This window comes from Oncorhynchus kisutch, linkage group LG13 (genome assembly GCF_002021735.2).
Source record: "Oncorhynchus kisutch isolate 150728-3 linkage group LG13, Okis_V2, whole genome shotgun sequence".
Lineage (NCBI taxonomy): Eukaryota > Metazoa > Chordata > Actinopteri > Salmoniformes > Salmonidae > Oncorhynchus > Oncorhynchus kisutch.
Window position 1 is genome coordinate 29833021 of NC_034186.2, and position 16232 is coordinate 29849252.

The 16232-nt window shown below is 43.6% G+C and overlaps 1 protein-coding gene across 11 annotated transcripts in view; it reads right to left on the reverse strand.

Moving 5' to 3' along the window:
• mcf2l2 (MCF.2 cell line derived transforming sequence-like 2) overlaps positions 1–16232 on the reverse strand; it is a 126624-nt gene that overhangs the window by 78177 nt on the left and 32215 nt on the right. For 10 of the 11 annotated variants that reach the window (XM_031785967.1, XM_031785965.1, XM_031785966.1 and 7 more), the window contains exons 4-5: positions 14780–14870; positions 14326–14445 (exon numbers count right to left, since the gene is read on the reverse strand). In XM_031785967.1, coding sequence (XP_031641827.1) covers positions 14326–14445; positions 14780–14870 — 211 coding nt within the window. The remainder of the gene's footprint in view (positions 1–14325; positions 14446–14779; positions 14871–16232) is intronic. The other variant, XM_020499167.2, reaches the window with a different exon arrangement.

Sequence of the window (16232 nt, forward strand, 5' to 3'; positions counted from 1 at the left end):
CTCAATCACCCTTACTTTGTCCTTAACCCTAACCTTAACCATTCTAACCCTAACCATTCTAACTTTGACCCTAACCTTAACCACCCTAACCCTAACCTAAACTATTCTAACCCTAACCCAAACTGTAACCCTAAACTTAACCATTCTAACTCTGATCTTTACTCTAGCCTTAACCATTCTATCCTAAACCTAACCTAAACCATTCTAACTTTGACCTTAACCCTAGCCTGAATAACTCCAACCCTAACTATTCTAACCCCAACCCAAACCTTAACCATTCTTACTCTGACCTCAACCTTAGCCTTAACCACTCCAACCCTAACCTTAACCATTCTAACCCCTACCATTCCTAACACTAACTCTAACCTTAACCCTAGCCCCTAACCCGAACTCTAATCCCAGTTCTAACCCCTCTGTGTATGTGTATGTGTGTGTGTGTACATGTATCTGTACCTGATCTCATGTTGTTAAAGACTCTTGCTCCCTTCGGTCTCAACGTGGACTTTGAACTGAAGCCATTCGTGTGATTATTGTGATTTTACTATTGTAAATGTTTGTAGGCTTATGTAGCCAAATTGTATCTATCATCGTATACTATCCATTCATGTTTTTGGTATGTTATTGCTTTATCTGAGAATTAACCAATGATATCAGGCCACGATTATAGACACCTGTGTGTGTCCTTTGACACTATATACAGTTGAAGTCGGAAGTTACCATACACTTAGGTTGGAGTCATTAAAACTCATTTTTCAACCACGCCACAAATGTCTTGTTCACAAACTATAGTTTTGGCAAGTCGGTTAGGACATCTACAGTGCCTTGCGACAGTATTCGGCCCCCTTGAACTTTGCGACCTTTTGCCACATTTCAGGCTTCAAACATAAAGATATAAAACTGTATTTTTTGTGAAGAATCAACAACAAGTGGGACACAATCATGAAGTGGAACGACATTTATTGGATATTTCAAACTTTTTTAACAAATCAAAAACTGAAAAATTGGGCGTGCAAAATTATTCAGCCCCCTTAAGTTAATACTTTGTAGCGCCACCTTTTGCTGCGATTACAGCTGTAAGTCGCTTGGGGTATGTCTCTATCAGTTTTGCACATCGAGAGACTGACATTTTTTCCCATTCCTCCTTGCAAAACAGCTCGAGCTCAGTGAGGTTGGATGGAGAGCATTTGTGAACAGCAGTTTTCAGTTCTTTCCACAGATTCTCGATTGGATTCAGGTCTGGACTTTGACTTGGCCATTCTAACACCTGGATATGTTTATTTTTGAACCATTCCATGTAGATTTTGCTTTATGTTTTGGATCATTGTCTTGTTGGAAGACAAATCTCCGTCCCAGTCTCAGGTCTTTTGCAGACCCCATCAGGTTTTCTTCCAGAATGGTCCTGTATTTGGCTCTATCCATCTTCCCATCAATTTTAACCATCTTCCCTGTCCCTGCTGAAGAAAAGCCGGCCCAAACCATGATGCTGCCACCACCATGTTTGACAGTGGGGATGGTGAGTTCAGGGTGATGAGCTGTGTTTCTTTTACCACAAACATAACGTTTTTGCATTGTTGCCAAAAAGTTCAATTTTGGTTTCATCTGACCAGAGCACCTTCTTCCACATGTTTGGTGTGTCTCCCAGGTGGCTTGTGGCAAACTTTAAACAACACTTTTTATGGATATCTTTAAGAAATGGCTTTCTTCTTGCCACTCTTCCATAAAGGACAGATTTGTGCAATATACGACTGATTGTTGTCCTATGGACAGGTCTCCCACCTCAGCTGTAGATCTCTGCAGTTCATCCAGAGTGATCATGGGCCTCTTGGCTGCATCTCTGATCAGTCTTCTCCTTGTATGAACTGAAAGTTTAGAGGGACGGACAGGTCTTGGTAGATTTGCAGTGGTCTGATACTCCTTCCATTTCAATATTATCGCTTGCACAGTGCTCCTTGGGATGTTTAAAGCTTGGGAAATCTTTTTGTATCCAAATCCAGCTTTAAACTTCTCCACAACAGTATCTCGGACCTGCCTGGTGTGTTCCTTGTTCTTCATGATGCTCTCTGCGCCTTTAACGGACCTCTGAGACTATCACAGTGCAGGTGCATTTATACGGAGACTTGATTACACACAGGTGGATTGTATTTATCATCATTAGTCATTTAGGTCAACATTGGATCATTCAGAGATCCTCACTGAACTTCTGGAGAGAGTTTGCTGCACTGAAAGTAAAGGGGCTGAATAATTTTGCACGCCCAATTTTTCAGTTTTTGATTTGTTAAAAAAGTTTGAAATATCCAATAAATGTCGTTCCACTTCATGATTGTGTCCCACTTGTTGTTGATTCTTCACAAAAAAATACAGTTTTATATCTTTATGTTTGAAGCCTGAAATGTGGCAAAAGGTCGCAAAGTTCAAGGGGGCCGAATACTTTCGCAAGGCACTGTACTTTGTCATTTTTCCAACAATTGTTTACAGACAGATTATATCACTTATAATTCACTGTATCACAATTCTAGTGGGTCAGAAATCTACATACATTGTTGACTGTGCCTTTAAACAGCTTGGAAAATTCCAGAAAATGATGTCATGGATTTAGAAGCTTCTGATAGGCTAATTGACATCATTTGAGTCAATTGGAGGTGTACCTGTGGATGTATTTCAAGGTCTACCTTCAAACTCAGTGCCTCTTTGCTTAACATCATGGGAAAATCAAAAGGAATCAGTCAAGACCTCAGAAAAAAAATTACCGGACCTCCACAAGTCTGGTTCTGTTGTGAACTTGAGTGAGGACCCAAAAGCGGTTTAACAAAAACAGAGTCCTTTAATGTAAAAACACAGGGAAGACATAGATCCTCTTCAGATGTAGAAAATGGCAAAATAGACAACCCTCAGAGAGGGCGACAAATGAAACAGAAAGTCCTTCTGATATTTACAAAAGAGTCCCCTTCTTAGCAGCAGAGGAGAATAGCTGGGTTGCGGCGACAGACTGCTGGTCTCTCTGGGTAGGCGCGGGTCGTAGCGGACAGAGGTACCTGATCACACGTAGCATCAGAAGAACAGGCAGATTCCGACAGGATGGGACAAGGGTGAAGCAAACAAGACGATAGTTTGGTTCTGGCATGAGAAACTCAAACGAGAATCTGACAAAGAAAGAAGCAGGAACAGAGAGAGAAATAGAGACCTAATCAGAGGGAAAAAGGGAACAGGTGGGAAAAGAGTGAACGAGGTAGTTAGAGAAGATGAGGAACAGCTGGGGGAAGGAGAGGAAGAGAAGGTAACCTAATACGACCAGCAGAGGGAAACGGAGTGAAGAGAAAGAACAGGAACAAGACATAATATGACAATACATGACAGTACCCCCCCCACTCACCGAGCGCCTCCTGGCGCACTCGAGGAGGAAACCTGGCGGCAACGGAGGAAATCATCGATCAGCGAACGGTCCAGCACGTCCCGAGAGGGAACCCAACTCCTTTCCTCAGGACCGTACCCCTCCCAATCTACTAGGTACTGATGACCACGGCCCCGAGGACGCATGTCCAAAATCTTACGGACCCTGTAGATAGGTGCGCCCTCGACAAGGATGGGGGGGGGGGGGAAGACGAGCGGGAGCGCGAAGAACGGGCTTAACACAGGAGACATGGAAGACCGGGTGGACGCGACGAAGATATCGCGGGAGAAGAAGTCGCACTGCGACAGGATTAATGAGAAATACGGAACGGACCAATGAACCGCGGGGTCAACTTGCGAGAAGCTGTCTTAAGGGGAAGGTTTTGAGTGGAGAGCCATACTCTCTGACCGCGACAATATCTAGGACTCTTAGTTCTACGCTTATTAGCGGCTCTCACAGTCTGCGCCCTATAACGGCAAAGTGCAGACCTGACCCTCTTCCAGGTGCGCTCACAACGTTGGACAAAAGCCTGAGCGGAGGGGACGCAGGACTCGGCGAGCTGAGACGAGAACAGCGGAGGCTGGTACCCGAGGCTACTCTGAAAAGGAGATAGACCGGTCGCAGACGAAGGAAGCGAGTTGTGGGCGTATTCTGCCCAGGGGAGCTGTTCTGACCAAGACGCAGGGTTACGAAAAGAAAGACTGCGTAAGATGCGACCAATAGTCTGATTGGCCCGTTCTGCTTGACCGTTAGACTGAGGGTGAAAGCCGGAAGAGAGACTGACGGAAGCTCCAATCAAACGGCAAAACTCCCTCCAAAATTGAGACGTGAATTGCGGACCCCTGTCCGAAACGATGTCTGACGGAAGGCCATGAATTCTGAAAACATTCTCGATGACGATTTGTGCCGTTTCTTTAGCAGAAGGGAGCTTAGCGAGGGGAATAAAATGAGCCGCCTTAGAGAACCTATCGACAAACGTAAGAATAACAGTCTTCCCCGCTGACGAAGGCAGTCCGGTGATAAAATCTAAGGCGATGTGAGACCATGGTCGAGAGGGAATGGGAAGCGGTCTGAGACAGCCGGCAGGAGGGGAGTTACCGGACTTAGTCTGCGCGCAGACCGAACAAGCAGCCACGAAACGACGCGTGTCACGCTCCCGAGTGGGCCACCAAAAACACTGGCGAATGGAAGCAAGCGTACCCCGAACGCCGGGGTGGCCGGCTAACTTGGCAGAGTGAGCCCACTGAAGAACGGCCAGACGAGTAGGATCAGGAACGAAAAGAAGGTTCCTAGGACAAGCGCGAGGCGACGGAGTGTGAGTGAGTGCTTGCTTTACCTGCCTCTCAATTCCCCAGACAGTCAACCCGACAACACGCCCCTCAGGGAGAATCCCCTCGGGGTCGGTGGAGACTACTGAAGAACTGAAGAGACGAGATAAAGCATCAGGCTTGGTGTTCTTAGAGCCCGGACGATAAGAAATTACGAACTCGAAACGAGCTAAAAACAGCGCCCAACGAGCCTGACGCGCATTAAGTCGTTTGGCAGAACGGATGTACTCAAGGTTCCTATGGTCAGTCCAAACGACAAAAGGAACGGTCGCCCCCTCCAACCACTGTCGCCATTCGCCTAGGGCTAAGCGGATGGCGAGCAGTTCGCGGTTTCCCACATCATAGTTACGTTCCGACGGCGACAGGCGATGAGAAAAATACGCGCAAGGGTGGACCTTGTCGTCAGAGAGGGAGCGCTGAGAAAGAATGGCTCCCACGCCCACCTCTGACGCGTCAACCTCGACAACGAACTGTCTAGAGACGTCAGGTGTAACAAGGATAGGTGCGGATGTAAAGCGATTCTTGAGAAGATCAAAAGCTCCCTGGGCGGAATCGGACCACTTAAAGCACGTCTTGACAGAAGTAAGGGCTGTGAGGGGAGCTGCCACCTGACCGAAATTACGGATGAAACGACGATAGAAATTCGCGAAGCCGAGAAAGCGCTGCAGCTCGACGCGTGACTTAGGAACGGGCCAATCAATGACAGCTTGGACCTTAGCGGGATCCATCTTAATGCCTTCAGCGGAAATAACAGAACCGAGAAATGTGACGGAGGAGGCATGAAAAGTGCACTTCTCAGCCTTCACATAAAGACAATTCTCTAAAAGGCGCTGGAGGACACGTCGAACGTGCTGAACATGAATCTGGAGTGACGGTGAAAAAAATCAGGATATCGTCAAGGTAGACGAAAACAAAGATGTTCAGCATGTCTCTCAGGACGTCATTCACTAATGCCTGAAAGACAGCTGGAGCGTTTGCGAGGCCGAAAGGAAGAACCCGGTATTCAAAGTGCCCTAACGGAGTGTTAAACGCCGTTTTCCACTCGTCCCCCTCCCTGACGCGCACGAGATGGTAAGCGTTACGAAGGTCCAACTTAGTGAAAAACCTGGCTCCCTGCAGGATCTCGAAGGCTGAAGACATAAGAGGAAGCGGATAACGATTCTTAACTGTTATGTCATTCAGCCCTCGATAATCTATGCAGGGGCGCAGGGACCCGTCCTTCTTCTTAACAAAAAAAAAACCCGCTCCGGCGGGAGAGGAGGAGGGGACTATGGTACCGGCGTCGAGAGCTACAGACAAATAATCTTCGAGAGCCTTACGTTCAGGAGCCGACAGAGAGTATAGTCTACCCCGGGGGGGGGGTGGTTCCTGGAAGGAGATCAATACTACAATCATACGACCGGTGCGGAGGAAGAGAGGTGGCCCTGGACCGACTGAACACCGTGCGCAGATCGTGATATTCCTCCGGCACCCTCGTCAAATCACCAGGCTCCTCCTGTGAAGAAGAGACAGAGGAAACAGGAGGGATAGCAGACATTAAACATTTCACATGACAAGAGACGTTCCAGGAGAGGATAGAATTACTAGACCAATTAATAGAAGGATTATGACAAACTAGCCAGGGATGACCCAAAACAACAGGTGTAAAAGGTGAACGAAAAATTAAAAAAGAAATGGTTTCGCTATGATTACCAGAGACAGTGAGGGTTAAAGGTAGCGTTTCACGCTGAATCCCGGGGAGAGGACTCGTCCATAAAGCAGCCCTCCACCCCAGAGTCTATCAAGGCGCTGCAGGAAGCTGACGAACCGGTCCAGCGTAGATGGGCCGACAAGGTAGTGCAGGATCTTGAAGGAGAGACCAGAGTAGTAGCGCTCACCAGTAGCCCTCCTCTTACTGATGAGCTCTGGCTTTTACTGGACATGAAGTGACAAAATGACCAGCAGAACCGCAATAGAGACAGAGGCGGTTGGTGATTCTCCGTTCCCTCTCCTTAGTCGAGATGCGGATACCCCCCAGCTGCATAGGCTCAGCACCCGAGCCGGCGGAGGAAGATGGTAGTGATGCGGAGAGGGGGGCAACGGAGAACGCGAGCTCCTTTCCCCGAGCTCGGTGACGAAGATCAACCCGTCGCTCTATGCGAATAGCGAGTTCAATCAAGGAATCCACGCTGGAGGGAACCTCCCGGGAGAGAATCTCATCCTTTACCTCAGCGCGGAGACCCTCCAGAAAACGAGCGAGCAAAGCTGGCTCGTTCCAGTCACTGGAGGCAGCAAGAGTGCGAAACTCAATAGAGTAATCTGTTATGGATCGATTACCTTGACATAGGGAAGCCAGGACCCTGGAAGCTTCCTCCCCAAAAACAGAACGATCAAAAACCCGTATCATCTCCTCCTTAAAGTCCTGTTACTGGTTAGTACACTCAGCCCTCGCCTCCCAGATAGCCGTGCCCCACTCACGAGCCCGTCCAGTAAGGAGAGATATGACGTAGGCGATACGAGCTGTGCTCCTGGAGTAAGTGTTGGGCTGGAGAGAAAACACAATATCACACTGGGTGAGGAACGAGCGGCATTCAGTGGCCTCCCCAGAGTAACACGGCGGGTTATTGATTCTGGGCTCCGGAGATTCGGAAGCCCTGGAAGTGGCCGGTGGATCGAGGCGGAGATGGTGAACCTGTCTTGTGAGGTCGGAGACTTGGGCGGTCAGGGTCTCAACGGCATGTCGAGCAACAGACAATTCCTGCTCGTGTCTGCCTAGCATCGCTCCCTGGATCTCGACGGCTGAGTGGAAAGGATCCGAAATCGCTGGGTCCATTCTTGGTCAGATTCTTCTGTTGTGAACTTGAGTGAGGACCCAAAAGTGGTTTAACAAAAACAGAGTCCTTTAATGTAAAAACACAGGGAAGACATAGATCCTCTTCAGATGTAGAAAATGGCAAAATAGACAACCCTCAGAGAGGGCGACAAATGAAAAAGAAAGTCCTTCTGATATTTACAAAAGAGTCCCCTTCTTAGCAGCAGAGGAGAATAGCTGGGTTGCGGCGACAGACTGCTGGTCTCTCTGGGTAGGCGCGGGTCGTAGCGGACAGAGGTACCTGATCACACGTAGCATCAGAAGAACAGGCAAATTCCGACAGGATGGGACAAGGGTGAAGCAAACAAGACGATAGTTTGGTTCTGGCATGAGAAACTCAAACGAGAATCTGACAAAGAAAGAAGCAGGAACAGAGAGAGAAATAGAGACCTAATCAGAGGGAAAAAGGGAACAGGTGGGAAAAGAGTGAACGAGGTAGTTAGAGAAGATGAGGAACAGCTGGGGGAAGGAGAGGAAGAGAAGGTAAACGGAGTGAAGAGAAAGAACAGGAACAAGACATAATATGACAATACATGACAGGTTCATCCTAGGGACCAATTTCCAAATGCCTGAAGGTACCACTTTCATCTGTACAAACAATAGTACGCAAGTATAAACACCATGGACCCCGCAGACGTCATACTGCTCAGGAAGGAGACTCGTTCTGGCTCCTAGAGATGAACATCCTTGGTGCAAAAAGTGCAAATCAATCCCAGAACAACAGCAAAGGACCTTGTGAAAATGCTGGAGGAAGCAGGTACAAAAGTATCTATATTCACAGTAAAACAAGTCCTATATTGACATATAGGTATTGGAGTGGACATCACAAAGCCCTGACCTCAATCCTATAAAACATTTGTGGGCAGAACTGAAAAAGCGTGTGTATGCAAAGAGGCCTACAAACCTGACTCAGTTACACCAGCTCTGTCAGGACAAATGGGGCAGAATTCACCCCACTTATTGTGGAAAGCTTGTTGAAGGTTACCCGACATATTTGACCCAAGTTAAACAATTTAAAGGCAATGCTACCAAATACTAATTGAGTGTATGTAAACTTCAGACCCATAGGGAATGTGATGAAAGAAATAAAAGCTGAAATAAATCATTCTCTCTACTATTATTCTGACATTTCACATTCTTAAAATATAGTGGTGATCCTAACTGAACTAAGACAGGGCATTTTTACTAGGATTAAATGTCAGGAATTGTGAAAAACTGAGTTTAAATGTATTTGGCTAAGGTGTATGTAAACTTCCGACTTCAAATGTAAACTAGTCACCCCGCAGTGTTTGTCATTATACTCAGATGTCATTATACCCTTTGTCATTATACCCTGACAGCTTGTCTGTATCACGCCAGTCCCCGCTCTTCCTCCCCCTGGCGCTCGAGGGCCCCAGGCTCTCCAGGATTACGCAATCAATCCACGATCAGTACGCACACCTGCCTTTCCCCGTCACGCACATCTGCGCTCATTGGACTCAGCTGAACTCTATTACTTGTGTTATTGCCTTCCCTATATCGGTCTGTTCCCTAGCTCTGTTCCCTGCTTCGGGATTGATGTTTGTCATATGTCCTTGCTTACCCGTGTGCTGATGCTGGTCCTGTCATGTTCTATGTCCATTCCTGATTAAATGTTTGACTCCCAGTACCTGCTTCTCCTGTCCGACGTCACTCCTTACAGTCTGTCAAAACGTTGGTTATTAAAATATTGCATCTGAGCTCCTAGAGTGTGCGGCTCTCCTTTACTTTTTCAAGTGTTCTACTCCACTAGCCAGCACCTCACCTAAATTGGTGTGTTTCTTTCGCCTCTATATTGTGAAGATCTCCACAAACCTGCGACCTTTGCATGCTATCTTGAAAATGCACAATTTCTATGATTACACATGACTTGTACAGTTACAGTAACTTCAAAATGTGACCATGGATCTGTTACTCATTTTAAAGTTGAATAAAAACTGTTACATTAGTTTGTAAGAGACGTTAGGCTATTTACTGTATTACAAAAGTAATAATTAATTGTGTTAATTTGGTTGCTGTAAATAAGGTATTTCTGTTTTTTTATATTTAATAAATGTGCAAACATTTCTAAAAACCTGTTTTCGCTTTGTCCTTATGGGGTATTGTGTGCAGATTGATGAGATAAATCATTTAATCCCTTTTAGAATAAGGCTGTAACGTAACAAAATGTGGAAAAAGCCAAGGGGTCTGAATACTTTCAGAATGCACTGTAGGAATAAATCAAATGTTGTTTTATGCACTCTATGTGTTATGCACTCTGCCGTTGTGAGGCCGGTTGGACGTACTGCCATTTTCCAAAACGACGTGAGAGACAACTTATGGTCGATAAATGAACATGAAATTATCTGGCAATAGCTCTGGTGGACATTCGTGCAGTCAGCATGCCAATTGCACGCTCCCTAAAAACTTGAGACATTTGTGGCACTGTGTTGTGTGACAAAACTGCACTGTGGCCTTTTATTGCCCCCAGCACAAGATGCACCTTTGTAATGATCATACTGTTTAATCAGCTTCTTGATATGTCACACCTGTCAGGTGGATGGATTATCTTGGCAAATGAGAAATGCTCACTAACAGGGATGTCAACACATTTGTACCCAAAATGAGAGAGAAATAAGCTTTTTGTGCTTATGGAAACTTTCTAGGATCTTTAATTTCAGCTCATGAAACATGGAGTCAACTATTTACATGTTGCGTTCATATTTTTGTTCAGTATAGTATCATTGATGATATATGGCATATAGAGTACGGTTACATTAAATTTGCTCTGTTAAACCTGCCCTTTGGAATGACTTCGATAACAACCGTGAATCTATTTAGTTAGCAAGGCTTGGTTAAAACCCTGGACGGATAACTGTAGACATATTAACTCTCCAGTAGGAGGTGCTGCCCAGCCTACAGTCTTTTTCTGATAATGGATTTAACGTTGAAGATCTGACATTGTTTCAAAGGTAGAAATTCAACATAGACAAACCTTGTATAAAATATGTTGAAAATTGGTTACCACGATGACATCATTTTGTGGTTGAAATGTCAGTCTCAAAACAATAGTTTACATTGATGACTTTCTGCAAATCCAATGTATTTTCCACCTAAAGTGCCTTCAGAAAGTATTCAGACCCATTGACATATTCCAAATTTTGTTGTGTTAGAGCCTGATTTTAAAATGTATTAAATTTAGATTTTGTGTCACTAAGTATTCAACCCCTTTGTTATGGCAAGACTAAATAAGTTCAGGAGTAAAACATTTTCTTAATAACAAGTCCCATAAAAAGTTGCATGGACTCACTCTGTGTGCAATAATAGTGTTAAACGTGATTTTTGAATGACAACCTCATCTCTCTACCCCACACATTACAATTATCTGTAAGGTCCCTCAGTTGAGCAGTGAACTTCAAACATAGATTCAACCACAAAGGCCAAGGATGTTTTCCAATGCCCTGCAAAGAAGGGCACCTATTGGTAGATGGGGTAAAAAATACACCTAAAACAGACATTGAATATCCCTTTGAGCATGTTTAAGTTATTTATTACACTTTGGATGGTGCATCAATACACCCAGTCACTACAAAGATACAGGCGTTCTAAATCAGTTAGCAGAGAGAAAGGAAACTGCTCAGGGATTTCACCATGACGCCAATGCTTACAGAGTATAATGACTGTGGTAGGAGAAATCTGACAATGGATCAACAACCTTGTAGTTACTTCACAAATCCAGCACATCACTGAGAACCACTCTCCATATTTTTAAGAATAGTGATGGGTGTATCATGTTATGGGTATGCTTGTAATCGTTAAGGAATAAGGAATACGTTTTTCAGGATTAAAAAAAATAATGGAGTGGAGCTAAGCACAGGCAAAATCCTAAAGGAAAACTTGGTTCAGTCTGCTTTCCACCAGACACTGGGAGATGAATTCACCATTCAGCAGGACAATCTAAAACACAAGGCCAAATCTACACCAAGAAGACAGTGAATGTTTCTGGGAGGCCAAGCTACAGAGACCTGAAAGAGACCTGAAAATTGTTGTCTAACAATGATCAATAACCAATTTGACAGACCTTGAAGAATTTTGAAAAGAATAATGGAGAAATGTTGCACAATCCAAGTGTTCGAAAGACATTTACCCAGAAAGACTCACAGCGGTAATCGCTGCCAAAGATTATGTAACGTCTGCTTCCAACTCACACTCTCAAACATGTAGATCCCCTGAACGCAGCTCACTCTCCAGATCCCAATCACCTGAATTCGAATCACCTGTTCACACACCTGTATGTCATTATCACACACTATTTAGTTCAGTTCTTTGCATCCCTTCACTGTGAGGTTTTGTTTGTTTTGTGACACGCCCTGGGTCTCCCCGTGAGTGACTACTCCCGTGTATGATTTATGGTTTTTCCTGCCTCACTAACGATGCCTTTTTCTTATTCCCTACCTGTACTTTAGCCTATCGGATTTCCTGTTATCTACCCATTGCTTGATCTCCAGGACTACGTTACTAGACTTTTCCCTGCCTGTACTGTTGCCCTTTTGGACCCCTGTGTATGACCTTCTGCCTGCTCCTCTGGTCCTTCGAGATAAACACCTGCTGCGCCCTGCGCTTGAAACCTCCCTTCGTGTTCATTACAGATGATTCTAACATGGATTGATTCAGTGGATTGAATACTTATCAAATCAATATATTAGTGTGTTATTTTTCATATTTTCTTTTCGCACAAATGTTAGATTTTTACACTTTGACATTACAGAGAATTTGTGTAGACCGTTGTCAAAAAATGACAATTAAATCAATTTAATCTGACTTTGTAACACAACAAAATGTGGAACAAGTCAAGGGATGTGAATACTTCCTGAAGGCATTGTATGCCTCTAACTTTCTCACTCATTATAAATAATTCATTCATGATTATCTGTAATTATGATACATTAATTTAGAAGTGTTTAGAAACACATTTTATTCTTATTACTTTAAAAGTGACTCCTGAATGACACGATACAGTAAATATGAAAACAGATATGTATTAAATTACCCTCAAATAAAAGGTGACATTCTGTAATGTTGCCTCATATGAAACATCCAAAATGCTGGAGTATAGAGAAAAAGTCTACGTTTTTGCTTCATTGACCAAATAAATACGTAGAGGAGTGTAGATGTTAATGCAACTTCCTCTGCATCACACTCTGGATTTTGCTAAATACTCCCTCAAGGGCTATGTAATAGCCCACTGGGCTTACACTGGTTGAATCAACATTGTTTCCACGTCATTTCAATTAAATTACCTTGAACCAACGTGGAATAGATAGATCGATGTGGACTTGACATCTGTGCCCAATGGGAAGTGTCATGGTGTGCTAATGCAGCATGATTTGATGTCTTGTGTCTTCTGTGGGTTTTACTACAATCAGGTTTTTGGCTTATTACAGTTCTCTATTAACACTTCCTCATCAGATGTCTTGACTTGAATCCTACAACACTTGCATAATGATGGCATGCCCACATGAGTTGGTGAGGAATCTGAGGTTTTGGAACCTTTGTCTTGGAAAATGTGTACAGTCATGCAGGAGAATTTGCCTTCACCAAAATTCTTGAATGAAGTAAGGGAAATATATGAATGTCAGGTCCAAATTGATTGGCACCCTTGATAAAGATGAGCAAAAGAGACTGTATAAAATAAATAATTCAAATACTGAGCTATATTGTACAGTATGCAAAGAAAAGCAACATATTATTTTATACTAATACACTTGCACAGAGAAAAATAGGTGTCAAAATTATTACCTTTCAATACCTCCCTTGTGAAGATAACAGCAATGAGCCTTTTCTAAAATGTTTTATGAGATTGGAGAATACATTGGGAGGGATCTCAGGCCATTCCTCCATACAGAATTAGTTGGGATTTTGTGGTCAACTAACCATTTCTTTGTGGATTTTGATGTGTGCTTGGGGTTATTGTCTTGCTGGAAGATCCACTTGGAGCCAAGATTCAGGCTCCTAGCAGAGGCAAACAGGTTTTTGTCTGAAATGTCCTGGTACTGGGTAAAGTTCATGATGCTGTTGACCTTAACAAGGGACCCTGGACCAGTGGAAACAAAATAGCCCCATAACATCGAAGATCCAACACCATATTTTACAGTAGGTACTGGGTTCTTTTCTGCATATTTATTTAGACGCAAAACCTACCAATGGTGTTCGGGGCCAAAGACCTCTATTTTCATGTCATCTGAACATACAGTAGCACCTGTTCCAATCAAAATGCCGTTTAGCAAACTCTAGGCGTTCACATTTGTCGGATGACATGAAAATAGAGCTCTTTGGCCACGTCCACCAGTGGTGGGTTTTGTGTCGAAAGAAAGATGCATATGCATTGAAGGTATTGAAAGCATGGGTGCGAATACTTTTTACCCCTATATTTGAGAGAACATTTTTTTAATGTTAAACAAAATCTCTTTCTCTGCGAAATTGTATTATACAATATCATTTTGCACATTTTTATCAAGAGTGCCAATCATTTTGGACCTGACTATATATGTTGGCAGATTAGTAGCTCTACATAAACAAGCAAAACATGCAGTGAGTACATAGTCACTGTTCTAGCAGTTAGTTTACCGGTGAACATCACACTGCCATGCAAAACGCCACATGACACCAGGTCACTCACTATCTCACACCCAGACACAGAGGAAAAGTTTCTAAGATGATCTAAGAGTTGGACACGGTGAGTGGTAGCGAAGCATGCTTACCGGTACCTTCATTTTAAAGTCATCCCGGTGCAGCTTCATGCCTATGTCAGCGACGGCCCTCTGGAAGAAACGGGAGGGCCTCAGCACCAACACCAGCTGGAGGTTCCCTGGAAATGCCCCCTAGTGGCCACAGGTACAAAGCACAGCTTCATGACATCTCATAGTTCTGAATGTGGAGGGAGCTCCTGCTCTGTTTCTACTTTCCATTATGTATCTCACATATTATACTTGGGAATAATTTGCCTTACGCAAGACTTCCTGATATAGAAGCATTGGTCTATTTTACAATGGTACATAATGCTGAGATAAAATAGCCTGGTTCCATACTCTATGTGCTGCGGCAAACTCTCCTTGATGCCAAACACAAAGAGAAGTCGAGTGAAGCACAAACAGACTGGACCACCAGGAAAGAGATAAAAGCGTTGTCGGAAGTTAAATATGGACGTCTTCATACCGCAATCCGCGTCAGCGAGGCCTTCACTGAGCTCCATTTGTCCCGCCTGCGGTCAATGATTATAACGAAACCGATGCTGGCAGCGTCCAAACTAGACAAGGAAAGATAGAAATAAACACATGCGGTAGGTGTAGCTATCCAAGCATGCAGTCACAAGACATATCCAAGAGGGCACTACAGTACACTGCTGTATTCTGTCTCTGTACATTTTAAACAGAGTTTATACCAAATCACTTCAGCGCTCTCTGAACCAGGCCATTATAGTTAACAGTGTAAGAGGAGCTGTGTAAGCTTGTTTAATGTTTGGGGTGTTTTACAAGGAAAATGTTAAGTGAGGGTCATTAACATTCTCAATGTGTTACTCTGACAAAAGGGTGAATGAAGTTGCTCCCCTATCAGCACAAGACATTTAAAAGACAATGAAAAGAATATGTATGTTTAATGTCTTGTGCTCACTGGGTGGTGATCTTACTGTGTTATCTGGCCTAGTATATTCCTACTCGACTGACTGAGTATTTTCCTGACTGAGAGCAGCTTACATGAGACCAGATTAATTGAAGACTCACTGTGTCATGAGAGAGAGAACGCTATCCCAGATGTGCCATTTTCGGGGGGTATTTCACAAGACACCTTTTTCACATTTTGCCTCACCCTGAGAAATGTGTCTTGTGAAATACAGTCAGGTACATAATTATTGGCACCCTTGATAAAGATGAGCAAAAAATACTGTATAAAACAAATAATACAAATACTGACCTATATTCTATGCTATTTTATTTTATACTAATACAATTGCTCAGAGAAATAGATTGTGTTTCTTAACAAGTAATAAAGACAATTAATGAAAAAAAAAGTGGATTTTGATTGGTGTTTGGGGTTATTGTCTTGCTGGAAGATCCAATTGTGGCCAAGTGTCAGCCTTCTGGCAGAGGCAACCAAGTTACATGAAAATAGAGCTCTTTGGCCACACACATCAGTGGTGGGTTTGGCTTTGAAAAACAGAAGCATACGCAGAGAAGTACCTCATACCTACTGTAAAATATGGTGGTGGATCTTTGATACAGTCTTTCTTGCTCATCTGCAGCATATCAAGGTTACCAATAATTCTGGACCTGACTGTATCTTCAGATCTGTGGTAAGCTGGGAGCAGGAACCACATCCCATACAGAGGGAAGGTAATGGTATTTAAAGTGCCTTCAGAAAGTATTCATACCCCTTGACTTTTTCCACATTTTGTTGTGTTACAACGTGGGATAAAAATTGATTTAAGATTCATCTTTTGTCATTTTTGTCACTGATCTACACAAAATATTCAGTCATGTCAAAGTTGAAGAAAATATATACAGTATATATTTTTTATGACAAATAAAATGCTAATATATCTTGATCGTGTTAGTTTTACCCCACTTTGGCAGCGATGTCAGCTGTGAATCTTTTTGTGTAAGTCTGGAAG